We start from the raw sequence: 14,326 nt of genomic DNA on the forward strand, positions 1-14,326 counted from the left end.
GCTTGGATCTCTGCCACCTACATGGAGGACCCAGACGAAGCGCCTGCCTCTGGTCTTTAGCCTGGCCCAGCCCAGCCATTGGGGAAGTGAGCCAGTGGGTGGAAGATGTCTGTCTCTCATTCTCTGTTTGAAACTCTAATAAACCTGGACACATGTGACAGAGAATGGCCTCGTAACACTACTAAATAAAATGCGAAGACTGGAACAGGGAGTTGGAAACTCAAGACAGCTGCACCTGCCTTTTGCACATTTTCCAAACTTGTACTACAAACAGGGCTTGTCATTCTTTAACAAAGCAAAGTAAAAAATAAGTGAAAACTGTCCAGATCCTCCTGGGAAGCTCAGAAGGAATGGACCAGATCATTCTTGTTTGTCCCAGGCTCCCTTTGTCTGGGGTAGCTCCTCTGCTGTCCCCATTTGTACCAATTGAACCAAAATGTGGGCACCTCCCTCTCTAATGAAAGCCGAACGCCACCTGCAGGTCTGTGGGTCACAAAAAGGTACCTATGAAAGAGATGAATTTCAACTTAAATTTTAAACTTGAAAATTAGACTTCATCTGTGAAATTACACATTTCTTAAAGGTAGTCGAGATGTATGTGTAACTACTGAAGATGTGGTATTGGTTTCTAAAAAGGAATGATGGAAATGCATTTTAAAAATGTTTGTGTTCCCAGCGTTTGGTTGACAGCTCCTTGCTGCTGCTGCTTTGCTTGGTGTAAATACAGTGGATCTCAATCTTCGGGGTGTGCTGAAGAGTGCATTGTCTCAAATCCTTGAGCACTCAGTCTAGTGAAGATGTTGTCATGTACAATAAAGAACTAGTTGAATTAACTATGTGATAACTATTGTTAATAACTTTTCAAAAAAAATTTTATCCTACACATTTTTCTGGTATTTAGTTATGTGAGTTAAGAAATGGCAGCATTTTAGTCTTATTATATCGAACCATTCATTTCAAGAACCAACTCCATAATGACTGAATTAAGCTACTGAGAAGAAAACAGATCAGGTGGAAGCCAGAGAATTTCAGAAGCTTCTAATACACACAGATCCACTCAATGCCTTCATACACACATAGTTCTCTCCAGTTTCCTAATTCATTTGTCTAAAAAACAAAAGGTAGGGGCTGACACTGTGGTACACCAAGTGAAGCTGCTGCCTGTGAGACCTGCATCCTTCTTGTGAGCACTGCTTTGAGTCCCAACTGCTCTACTTCCAATCCATCCTCCTGCTAATGCACCTGGGAAAGCAGAAGATGGCCCAAGTATTTGGGCCCAGCCACCCATAAAGGAGACCCAGATGGAGTTCCGGGTTCCTGGCTTCAGCCTGGCCCAGCCTTGGCCATGTAGACATTTGCAGGAGTAAAGCAATGGATGAAAGATCTGTCTCTCCCTCTAACTCTTTCAAATAAATAAACCTTAAACAAGCAAACAAACAAAAAACAAGAAAGGTATACATTAATTATGAAACATAGCAATTTTATTTGTTACAGAAATAAAATTATATGTATATACAAGACAGTTTCTTATTTTGACAGATAAAATACAAAAATATTTACATATACACAAACATTAAAACAGACTTCAGAAATAAGGAAAACTGCAAGATTTTTTTACAAAGGATTTTTGGAAAATATATACATGGAGAAAAAGGTTTAAGAAAGCTGATACAACATTTAAATTAACAAACACTAGAAACTGATATTTCTATTGGCATTAACTCAGTAAATCAAATAAAATGTCTCAAATGCTAATAGATGGTAGACCAGATTTATGTTTTAAGACTGCCTAGGTAAAATCTCATGGCCTTCCTTTATCATAAAAATCTAATAAATTCAATTTTATCCTCTGAATCACAAACATCAGATAACTTTAGTTCTTCCTAAAATATTTAATTTCTTGATTTGTCCTGAGAATTTTAAGCCCATTCACATTAAATTGTAAAATGTTTTAAAAGGCTCTATGTTCTCTATCCACTGAGAAAATCCTGGATACTACATTGACTTCAACATAAAACTGAGAATCACATACAATTATTTTTATTTTAAATTAAAACCTGTTTTCTAACTAACCCTCATAGCCAGCTACAATTAATTTTATAAAACATCACAACCTTCGTAAATTCTTTTTGCTTTTTTTAGTTCCAGGCAGAGTACCCATTTTACAGCTGGCTTTTAGGAGTTTTCCATTTGAGCAGTCTTTGGTGGTATGATAATCGCACAGACACCTTGTACAATAATCAAATCCACAGCCTTCTCGTTTGCACGTTGCCCGTTGTAAATAGCAATCATATTTTGCAGGTGAATTACAGCGAATACAGGCTTTGAGGCTCTCATTCTTTTTCAAGGTCTTAGCAACCTGTAAGAGGAAAAAAAAATCCATAAATACACTATAGTAAGGATTGAATACTTCATGGGCACATACAAGACAGCTCCTGTGCTTGCTTACTATTCAGTGGATAAGAGACTGCATTTGTCAAGTGGTTCCAGGGCCACTTCTAAATATGCTATTTTACCTCATAATGCTACCTGCACTCAGTGCCTAATTAAATATCATCTTTTCTAGGAATTCTCTGTAGTATCAGAGAGAGGCTGGATGCTCTTGCTCCTCTAGTTCTTTTAGTACCTGATAGATAACATACTCAATAAACGCTTGCTGAACTTACATGTTGTATTAACCATATCATCAACATTGAAGACAAACAAAATTTTTATCATACAATTCATATTTATTGACCAACATCAGTCAAAATCTTATTTCTTTTTTTCACTTTAAACTCTTCTAACAATAGTTTCTGATTTACATATTAAACAAAAAATTACCTCAGAGAATTCACTGTGTCTGCTGTAAGCAGAACCCTTCTGATCACCATGATTGGATAACTTGGTTTGAACATTCTTCTGGGGAGGAGTCTGGGTTGCTGATTTTTGAACGGAAGCTAATGCAGTTCTGAACATAACATATTCTCTGGTTGAAGCATGTGGTGAAAATTTTATGTTGTTTTCCTAATTAAGAAAATTTTAAAAGGGCTTAAAATACTTTCTCCTATATTAATTCCACAGTCACTGTGATTGTAAATCTAAGGGTACATAAGAACGTGGTAGACTAACTTCCATATCCATATCCAATTTACCCGCACATGCTTAGACATAGCCACACATACCCATTAATTTAAACATAATATTGACAGAAAGTGTAAACCAGAAACTGAAAAGTCACTTTACATGCATAGTCTATATGGCACTTGTTACAAGATTTATAATTAATCATATAGCAAAGTACTACTGCTAAAACAAGTTATTCTTTATACAACCAGTACATGACACAGTCCACTGTCACTTCAGTGTTATGAATAGATTTAAAAACTACTTTAGATGATAAGTTTTTATTACCACAAGTTTATTAATAAAAATGAAACTTCTCTACTAAAGTTACACAAAGCTGGTAAGTGGCAGGAATAAAATTTGGACCCAAGTCTGTCCAACTATTGGCTTGTATTTTCAGAAACATTTAATTTTTATAAAACTGCCTTTGCCTTCTACAAAAACAATCTTCAAATTTACACATTTCTTGTAATTGAAGGAATAAAAAGTACAAATCAAAGATTTTTTCTAAATTATAAAAACACACACACACAAATGCCAAGATTCACTATCTGTGGGCTGAGTAACTTTATCCTTATTTGCACATTCCATTTCTAGGAGAACCCAATAAAATAAATGACTGAGGTGGGATTCCCTTCTCTCTAAATTTATATATTTGAGAGGCAGAGACACAGAGAGGAGGCAGACACAGCAAAGTGCTGGTTCTCGCCTCAAATGGCCACAATGGCCTGGGCCTTTCTGATCCTGAAGCTAGAAGCTGGAAACCTAATCCAGGTTTCCCACATGGATGCCAAAAATCCAGTTACTTGAGATATCACTGTTACCTCCCAAGGTCTAAAAAAGCAGAAAGCTGGAATCAGGAGCTGGATATCATTGAACCCAGACATTCCCATGTGGAAAGTGGGTACTGTAATTTCTACATTAAATGCTCTTTATTCCTTTTTCTTTAATTTGTAGTTGCTTTTGTATGAGTTCTAGAAGACTGAAATGGGACCAGCACTGCGGCATAATAGGCTAAGCCTCTGCCTGCAGCACTGGCACTGGCTTGAATCCCGGCTGCTCCACTTCCAATCCAGTGCCCTGCTGATGGCCTGGAAAGCAGTGGAAGACGGCCCAAGTGCTTGGGCCTCTGCATCCATGTGGGAGACCCAGAGGAAGCTCTTAGTTCCTAGCTATGGATCAGCCCATGTCAGGTTGTTATAGCCATTTGAGGAGTGAACCAGCAGATGGAAGACCTCTGTCTCTCCCTCTGTCTGTAACTCTGCCTCTCAAATAAATAAATGAGAGAGAGAGGTCTACCATCCGTTGGTTCACTCCCCAGTTGGCTGCAACAGCCAGAGCTGCACCAATCCAAAACCAGGAGCTTCCTCCAGGTCTCCCACTGGGGTGCAGGGGCCCAAGGACCTGGGCCATCTTCTACTGCTTTCCCAGGCCATGGCAGAGAACAGGCCTGAAGTAGAGCAGCTGGGACTCAAACCGGCACTCACATGGGATGCTGGTACTGCAGGTGGTGGCTTCACCCACTGAGCCACAGCACTGGCATCCTAAAATGTTTTTAAATGGTTTCCAGATTACCCGTTTTCCTATTTTTCTCTCTTTTCTAAAAGAGCAGTTCATTTTTCAAAGAAATATCAACAAAGACTTACAGTAACTTTTTGCATTGCTTTACTGTACAACTGGAATGCCCCTTTATCATCTTCTAAAATTTTCTTCCAAGTTGTGCTCACTTTAGATACACTAGGAAAAAAATGATAAATAATAATTAAAGCCCAACAAGGATGTTAAGATGAGTACAGCAGAGAAACATTAACAGAACAAAATAAATTTATATTAGTAGCACTTTTCAATCATACCTGATTATACACTATAATTGCTTGGGGCCCTTAGATTTTAAGGATGCTCCTGTCCTAGTAATTTGGTTAATTGGTCTAAAATGGGGTCTAGAGTTCTCCTTTTAAAAAAAAAAAAAAAAAAAAAAAACACTCCCCATCAATGACTGCTTTGGGGCAGGTAGTACAGTGCAAAGGTTGAGCTGCCATATGTGACAGTGTAACTTGAGTCTAGCTACTCTGCTTCCAATTCAGTTTCCTGCTAATGTGCTTGTGAAGGGAATAGAAGATGGCTGAAGTACCTGGGCCCCAGCCACCCAAGTGGAGTGCTTGATTCTTGGCTTCTGCTTGGCCCAGACCTGGCTATATGGTCATTTAGGGAGTTGAAACAGTGGATGGAACATCTCTCTGTATCTCACTCTTAAATACATAAAGAAAACTTTTGTTTTTAGACTGCTTTGTATTTTATTAATTTTTTGAGCAATATTTGCAAACATTAGTAAGTGGACCCCATGGCATATTTGATACTCTCTGGTATAAGCTACAGACAATTTTCAAAGCATTCTAGGACACACTGCTACTAGAAATCAATTTTAAAAACCAACTATGCTAATACAAAAAGTAGAGTCTGTGATTCTGATAAGCCCTCAAGCAGCTGATCAACAAAAATCAAGTCATATATTTTTTACTTAGCGTTATTTCATGAAGACTAGCATGAAGCCTCACCTCAAAAGAATACCTCTAAATAAATAAATGGCAAAAATTCAACCTAGTGATGCTGAATCCAACCTAGTTCAATATTCTGTAAAATCCTCTAGATTTCTTCTCAAAGACACCTCTTCTAACTAATTTCTCTTGGTAGAAAGAATAGTTTGTATAAGGCTTCTAAAGTCATAACGGAATCTACTTGTAGATCACCATAGTTTAACCCCAGGAGAGCTCTACATCAAAAATAACTCCAAAAGAACAGAAATTATTTCATAATTTCAAGTGTAGCAAAAGTTGTATCTATTGGAACTGTTGACTGAAACTGGGCTTTTTATAGTTAAGCCCCAAAGATGTAAAATATATTTGAATTAATACACAAAGCCCAATCTAAAAGTATTCTGACACTAATCTTTGCATGAGCTGGATGTATTAAACCATCAACAAAAAATATTGAATGGATCATCCCAATCTACTCAAAATAATAACACTTACTTGATTAAGTCCATGTCACTGAGCTGTGTCAAAATATTTGCTAAGAGATGTCTGAGTCCCCTTCGAAAGAGTTCACTGAGAATATCTACACAATCTAGGCCCATTTTCCTGCCAATTAAATTCTGTAGTTGAAAATTTCCACTAGATATAATTTCCTTCAGCATCTCTCGATCTATTGTAGGATTTCGTCTGGCATTCTTTTTTAATGTTGAACAAACCACTTTTTCAAAGTGAAGAACAGGCAGCAAGTTTTTGTTGGGATATTGGTCCGGGCTTTGCATGTGTAGCAGGCAGGATTGTGGACTGTGACTGAAATTTTCCTCCAGGGCAAGACTACCTTCTTCATGTTCACCAAGTCCACTATGTTGAGAAAATGAGGAGTAGCCACTGTCTTCATAAAATCTACTGGTCTCTTGTTCTTCTATTTCATTTGTACTATTAAGCGTCTGTTGTACATGTTGATTTTCCTTGTTATGCAAGGGCTTACTTTTGGTTTCAAGTTCTACAATTCTAGGGCTCATAATCGGAGACCCAATATATGAAAGCCTTTCATAGTCTTTAGTGCAGTCTTTACATGAACCTTGCAAATAAGCAGGAGTATAAGAACCTTGTCTTCCACTGTCATCAGGTTTTACCAGTGTAAGTTCAGAATGAACATGGTTACAATTAAAATCGCACTTCATTTTGACAGGTAAGATGGAACTTTCTTCTTTACAGCCTACAAAGAAACAACATTAACTTTTAATCACAAAATTTTCATATATCTCTGCTCAGAATATAAAGTCTTACCTTGCGTTCTCTTAACAGCCCAATGTATATTTTCCTATAAGCTGTTAAATTATCCAAGTTTAATTATTGAGAAATGAAAATAATGTGGAAATATTGCTTAAATATTTAAGTACTGATGAAGTACTTCAGAGGGCCAGCGTTGTGATGTAGTGGGTAAAGCTGCTGCCTGCAGTGCTGGCATCCCATATGGGCTCCAGTTCCAGTCCTGGCTGCTCCACTTCCAATTCAGCTCTCTGCTGTTGCCTGGGAAAGCAGTGGGAGATGGCCCAAGTCCTTGGGGCCCTGCACCCATGTAGGAGACCTGGAAGAAGCTCCTGGCTCCTGGCTTTGAATTAGCACAACTCCAGACATTGTGGCCATCTGGAGAGTGAACCAGCAGATGGAAGACCGTCTCTCTGCCTCTCCTTCTCTGTAACCCATATAGATGCTAGTTTGTGTTCTGGCTGCTCCACTTTCAACCCAGCTCCCTGTTCTCCCTGTTAATGCCTGGGAAAAGCAGTGAGGATGGTGCTGGGGTTCCTGTTACCCATGTGGGAGACCAGATGAAGTTCCTGGCTTTGATTGACTTTGTTTCAGAAGTGGCTGCTGTGGCCATCTTGGGGAATGAACAGGTGGATGGAAGATATCTCTTACCTCTGTAACTCTTTCAAATAAATAAACAAGTCTTTTTAAAATCTACCTGAATTCCCTTTGCTCTCATCTCCAATGTTTTATTTTGATTGATGGTCTAGTGACAATAAGGTATTTAACATGTGTACCTACCCAACCATAGGGTAAAATCAAAGAATGGGACATTTCCCATTACCTTGCCTAAAATTTCAAGAAAATCTGCTCTGTAATTATTGAGTAAGGACTTTTTAAAACCAAAGAACAAGACAATAAATGACATTCTTATCATTATTAAAGAAAAAAAAAAACACTTAGGAACATGAAGGTGGTAGAGCAGCAGGTGAAAACTCCTATTTAGTTGTTTTAGGAATGGGCATTGTGGTATTAAGGGTTAAGCAGCAACATCCCATATAACAGTGTCTGGGAGCAAGTTCCACCTCTGCTAGTGATGAAGTTTCCTGCTAATATGCAACTCGGGAGATAGCAGATGATGGCTCAAGTACTCACATCACCACCACCACCTCTGTGGGAGACTAGGATGGAGTTTTTGGTTCCTGGCTTTGACTTGGCTAACCCTGGCTATTGTAGGTATTTGGGGAGTGAACCAGTGGATGAAGATCTCTGCCTTTTTAGTAAAAACAGAAGTGTTTATAATAGGAGTTAAGAGTTGTGTACCTAGCACTAGGACGACTGCAGTGGAAATGAAGATAACTGGCTAGATTCAAGATACACTATGTAGGAGGGTAAGGTTAAAATTAGTTTGCTGATGTACAGGATTTGAAGAAGCAAAGTAGAGTGAACAAAATGCCCTGGATTTAAGGTTTGTATTGTGGCACAGTGAGTTAAGCTGCTGCTTGGGATGCCTGTATTCTCTATTGGAGTGCCTGATTCAAGTCTTTGTCTACTCTGCTTAGAATCCAGTTTCCTGCTAATGTGCCTGGGAGGCAGGGATGACAGCCCAAGCACTTGAGTCCCTGTCAACCAGGTGTGAGATTCTGATGAGTTTCTGGATCCTAGCTTCAGTCTGGTTCAGCCCTGGGCTACTGCAGGGATTTGGAGTGAATAAAGGATAGAAGATCTCTGTTATTGTGCCTTTCAAATACACAATCTTTTTAAAAAGTGCCATTTGCTGAGTTGGGGAAAACCAAGGAAGTCGTGAATTCTTCGTCTTCCTATCCATAAAAGAAGGATAACAAAATTAAACCACTAAACTCATGGCACAGAGTCTCTGTCACAAGAGTCTAATCAATAAAATCTATTTTTACATTTTTCATAAGTCAAATCCCAAACATCTAAAAGTAGTAAAATGTACTCCATGTGGAAATACACATTTCAAAATAACACATTATAAAGTACAGATTCAAAATTCAGATCCAAACTCAAATGAAATCTCTTGACTAGTTTTGTTAACTTGGAACTACCTGTGTTAGTCATTGTATTAGTACTTCTGGTTTTTCCTAAAGCGGAGATGGTAATGAATAAATCGGGTTAAAAAAGCATAAAATTCTCCTATACCAACTCAGTTCAATCATGAAGAAATTGGCATTATTATAGCAAACTACACAAAATTTGATCTCCCATTTCACATTCCATTATAGAACTGCTTCTTTAGGCCAGCGCCGTGGCTTAACAGGCTAATCCTCCACCTTGCGGTGCCGGCACACCGGGTTCTAGTCCCGGTTGGGGCGCCGGATTCTATCCCTGTTGCCCCTCTTCCAGGCCAGCTCTCTGCTATGGCCCGGGAAGGCAGTGGAGGATGGCCCAAGTCCTTGGGCCCTGCACCGCATGGGAGACCAGGAGAAGCACCTGGCTCCTGGCTTCGGATCAGTGCAATGCGCTGGCCGCAGCGGCCATTGGAGGGTGAACCAATGGCAAAAAGACCTGTCTCTCTCTCTCACTATCCACTCTGCCTGTCCAAAAAAAAACAAAAAAAAAACAAAAAAAAAAACAAAAAAAAACTGCTTCTCTATATTAAATATCATAATTAAGGTTACAAATGCTTAAAAATCCTACTAGCTCTTTGAATATGTTAATGAAATAATTGAGTGCCACAGTCTCCAATGCTTACAGATTAACCACCATGTGCCCTATGTCAGGCATGGCCATTCCCTTGTACTTAAGAATTTGAGAGGGGCCCTAGGCTGGTGATCATAAGTTACAAATCAGCCATACTTAATCAAAGACAAGTTTTAAAGCCTACTTCCAAAAATAGTGGGATACAATAATTTATTTCATTTCCTCAAACCTGTAAACGGAAAAAGAAATTCCGGGAGCAACATACTTAGAGGAGCAAGGCAGATGGACATCCAAACTTAATAATAAAAAAAAAAATGCCCTCATTAAGCCATGAAGCTTCAGAATTTCATGCAGGTTGACCCACGATCTTCCAGAAATATTCTTACCCTGTTAATAGTCAAAGGGGCAGCCCCCAATATTAATCCAACTACTACTATTGTGGATTTTTTTTCATTTTTGCTAATTTCTCAGTATAAATGTATTTGCATTTCATTTAGAAAGCGACAAAGCGGATAAAATAAGCGCTTTAGTGCCTTCCATTCCAAATTTTGGAATAAAGGACCATCTGGGAGTGCGGGACAAAAATAATCAATTCTTCAGTTCTCACAAAATCAACGAAATAGTGCCATGAGACCCATGGCTGTGCATGCTAAGAGGGCTTTCCCAAGTCCTCTCGCGCCGGAGTTGGTGCGCAAAGAGGAAAAAAGGAGAAAAGGAGCGTTTCTGCTGGAGTCCCCACCGAGTTCGGTCCCACAGGGCTGGAGGCTTCTTATTTGGCGGGAGGGAGACCCTGAGGCCCTGAGGGGCCGAAGGGCCGTCCCCTCGGCGCGCGGGACGTGTGGAGGCGGGAGATCACCGCCAGCACCATCTCCCGCGCCCGCCAGCACAGCCGACCCGGCCCAGGCTGGGGAACCGCGTTTGGACGTGAGGCTGCGGGACAGACGCCGAGAAGGGGCGCAGGGCCAGGGGGCGAGGGTCCTGGGCCCTGCCTGGGGGGGGCTGCCGCTCGCAGCCCTGTCAGGGCCGGGGCCTCGGTGGGGGAGGGGAGGGGGCATTTGGCGCCTATTCAAGCGGGGAGGGGATGGGAGGTTCGTCCCACAAGGAGAAAGGGCGCCCTCGCTCGCCACCACCTGCATCCGCCTAGCAGCTGGGAGCCCAGGTTCGGCGCGGCCGGTGGGACCCCGGGGCCCGCCATCCCACCCCAGCACCCCCGGCGTCCCACCGAACCCCGGTTTTCCCATCTCCCGGACCCAGAGAGCGCCGCCGCCGCCCACCGCGGCCCAGCGTGCAGCAGCTCCGGGAGAATAGCCGGTCAGGGTCGCCCGTCACGGGACAGCCCTCCCGGAGCTGGCCCCCCTCGCGTCTGCTCCCCTCAACTCACCGTCCGAGGGGCGAAGGCGCCCGGCGGCTGTCACGGCGCTGCAGGAGCAGGAGAGCGGCCGTGCGACGCAGCTGCAGGGGCTCCGGCTCATCCCAGCGGACGGGGAGTCCGCCTCGGGGTGGAGGGACAACTATCCGCGGCACTGCGCCGGCCGCCTGCTTTGCAGAGCGCTATCTCTTAAAAGGCGCCAGCTGGGTACTTTTAAAATCTTTGAATTTGGTGCCCAAATTCGCGCGGCCCAATGGGGCGCCTGGCTTGCACGCGCGCACCAATAAGAAGATGGGGAGGAGGGGCGCCCTAGCCCACGCCCAATGGGAGGGCGCCGAGGCGGGGCCGCCCGGCGAAGCCCACGCCCCTTCCATGGCGTCGGCTCCGCACGCCCGGAAAGATGCCGAGGCCGGGGGCGGGGCCTGCGAGCGCGCGGAGGCCAAGGCCCCGCCGCACGTGGAGGGAGCCTACCACGCATGCGTGTGCCTGCCAGGCTTCCCTCCGCTGTCTTGGAAACCGGCCTCCAGCAGGTCCTCCCACCAGGTTTAGGGCAGCTCCAGCTTCTCTCTGAAGAGCTCTGACGGGTACCAGGGGTCGCCGGCTCGCTTCCGGCACCTCACGCAGAGGCGACCGACAAGCCGCAGCTCTCGGATCGTGGCCCGGGAAGCCACCGCTTCCGGAAGACAAGCCCTCCCCCCAGCCTCTCCAGGATTTGCGCGCGCTCTCTGCGCTCCCTCCGGCCTGGCCCCGCCCCCTGCTCCCTGCCGCCGCGCGGGCGCCTCTGGGGGGGCGGAGGCCGAGTTGGCGGGTCGGCGCCTGCGCGCTGCGTTCCGCGCCGTCTTGCCGCGGGGCGGGGCGGGGCGGGGAGAGGGGCTTGCGGCGGTGGGTGGGTCCGCGGCTAGTCCTGCGCCTGCGCGCGGGCGCCGAGGGTTGGACTCGCTCCGGGCTGGCGGGAGTCCGAGAGCCGCGCCCGCCCGGGCCTTCCGGCGGGTGGAGGGTGGGCCCGGCTCCTCTCGGGGCGGAGCTTGGGGCCAGGTCGTCACAGGGTGTGGGGTGGTACCGGCTCTTCTCGGGGCGGAGGGTGATCCCGGCTCCTCACGGGGCGGAGCTTGGGGCCGGCTCCTCACGGGGCGGAGGGTGAGCCCGGCTCCTCACGGGGCTCAGGCTGGGGCCGGCTCCTCTCGGGGCTCAGGCTGGGGCCGGCTCCTCGCGGGGCGGAGGTTGGGCCCGGCTCCTCACGGGGCTCAGGCTGGGCCCGGCTCCTCACGGGGCGGAGGTTGGGCCCGGCTCCTCACGGGGCTCAGGCTGGGGCCGGCTCCTCTCGGGGCGGAGGGTGAGCCCAGCTCCTCACGGGGCTCAGGCTGGGGCCGGCTCCTCACGGGGCGGAGGTTGGGCCCGGCTCCTCACGGGGCTCAGGCTGGGGCCGGCTCCTCATCCTCGTCAGCGGGCTGGTTTGCGTTTCCAGCCACCGCTGCTTTCTATTGACGTTAAGCTGCCCTCCCCAGTGAGCTCCGGAAACCGTAGTCCTTGCTGTCCCCACACCCCTAGCCCGGAAGGAGTAACCCCTCTCACCCTCCCGGGCTGCAAGCCCCTGGCCGAGTGCGTGTTGTTTCTGACAGAAAGGGTGTAAGTGTTGACGGTCTTTGAAGACGCAGGCTCCCGCGTTGTTCGTGGTGCACTTTGCACGCGTTGAGTGTGCCCCTGCGTGTTCACCAGCGTGCCCCGAACTCAGCTTTAGGCTACAGCGCCGTGCGAGCTCCGCGAACGCTGAAGCCCCACTTGTGTGTGTGTGTTTTGTTTTGTTTTTGCCGTTCCTCCTCTTGCTTTTCTGCAGCCACAGGTAGCTAGTACTTGGCTTACAGTGTTCCATGCAGTTGGTGCAACTGCTGTGTGAAGCAGATGTTTTCTAGGTGCTGGGTGCATCCTGGGGGTCTGTACTTCAACTTTTGATGTTTTGTCAGTCGTTAGGGGTGTTTTTGTTGTATTCATTTTTTAAATGTTGCATTAAAGTAGTACGATTTGGGATTACTGAAAGTTTTATCCTTACCCTTAGCATTTTGCATCTGAGGCATGTGCCTCACTTTGCCTTACCATAGACTGGCCCTCTCACTAGCTTCTGGAGAAACAGAAGTGAAAAAGCAAAAAATTCCTGTCCTTCAGGGAGTTTGCATACCAGTGGGAAAGAAATTGTCAGGGAACCATTTCGGCAAATCGAAGAGGATATATAGACAAAGGGGAGTAGGAGTACAGAATAAGGACTTTGGTCAGGAAGGTTTCTGAGGCTTTGAAACAAGGTCTGACTATTAAGCTGGCAGTACAAAGACCTGCCTAGGAACAGGGAGGACTAGGGTGACTGACTAGCACTCCGGAGCAAGGAAGAGAGCAGATGAGGTCAAAGGTAGGCAGAACCAGCTTCTGTAGGACCGCACAGGTTTTCATGTGTTTTAAGTTGTGATTTCCAGGGTATCTGTTGGAGGAATTTTTGCAAGGGAATGATGACCTAATATTTAAATTATAATTGCTTCTTGTTATATATAAAAATAATGTAATTGCTAGCCATTAATTCTCACAATAATCTGAGCAATGTAGTTTTTAAAGATTTTATTTATTTGAAAGGCAGAGTGACAGAGAAACAGTGAAATAGATCTTCCATCCATTGGTTTGCTCCCTGAATGACCATAGGGTCTGGCCAGGCCAAAGCCAGGAGCCAGGAACTCTATCCCGGTCTCCCACATGGGTGACATGGGTCTAAGTATGTGGGCCATCTTCTGTTGCCTTCCCAGGCTAATTATCAGGGAGTGGATCAGAAACAGAGTAGCTGGGACTCCAACCAGTCCTCTGATACAAGATACCAGCATCAAAGGTGGCAGCTTAGCCGGCTGTGCCACAACACAGGCCCTATCAATAATTTCATTCAATGATTGTGTTTGAAAATTGAAGCTCGTACTGTGTGATTACTAGAGTCATATAGCACGTAAGCAAAGAACATGGATTTTTTTGAATCTTGCAGACTGAGAGATTTCTCAGGACTGCTGTGTCCTCATATGGCAGAAGGCAGAAAGCCAAAAAAGGCCAGAACTCTTTCATCAATACTGGGAGTATACAGGACTTTCAAAGTCCTGTTACTTTTTCTTTGTATTATACTAGAGAATAATATTTGCTGGAGTACTAGTTGATTATAGTATATTTTCTCATTACCTTCCTGTTTAACCTTAGAGATTGTCATTATTCATCTCTTTCATATCTTTCTGGAAATAGATATGAAATTTGAGGGGAGGCAGCTTTGACTGTTTACCATAGTTTAAAAGTGTTCTCCAGTAGGTTTTTTTCCCCCCTCCAGGAAAAGGCCAACATATTACTGGGAAAATCAGAATTACTGTGGTAATGTAAAGAACCAAACATGTTTTGT

The 14,326-nt window shown here is 44.7% G+C and overlaps 1 protein-coding gene across 1 annotated transcript; it reads right to left on the reverse strand.

Moving 5' to 3' along the window:
- Nucleotides 1–1,587: 1,587 nt before the first annotated feature.
- Nucleotides 1,588–11,254, reverse strand: FBXO5 (F-box protein 5). Its single transcript, XM_062186948.1, has 5 exons — nt 10,930–11,254; nt 6,135–6,852; nt 4,752–4,842; nt 2,824–3,006; nt 1,588–2,359 (listed from the first exon to the last, which is right to left on the reverse strand). The coding sequence occupies exons 1-5, from the start codon at nt 11,018–11,020 to the stop codon at nt 2,108–2,110; spliced, it is 1,335 nt and encodes a 444-aa protein (XP_062042932.1). The 5' UTR covers nt 11,021–11,254; the 3' UTR covers nt 1,588–2,107.
- Between the last annotated feature and the right edge of the window lie 3,072 nt (nt 11,255–14,326).

This window comes from Lepus europaeus, chromosome 3 (assembly GCF_033115175.1).
Source record: "Lepus europaeus isolate LE1 chromosome 3, mLepTim1.pri, whole genome shotgun sequence".
Classification (NCBI taxonomy): Eukaryota; Metazoa; Chordata; class Mammalia; order Lagomorpha; family Leporidae; genus Lepus; species Lepus europaeus.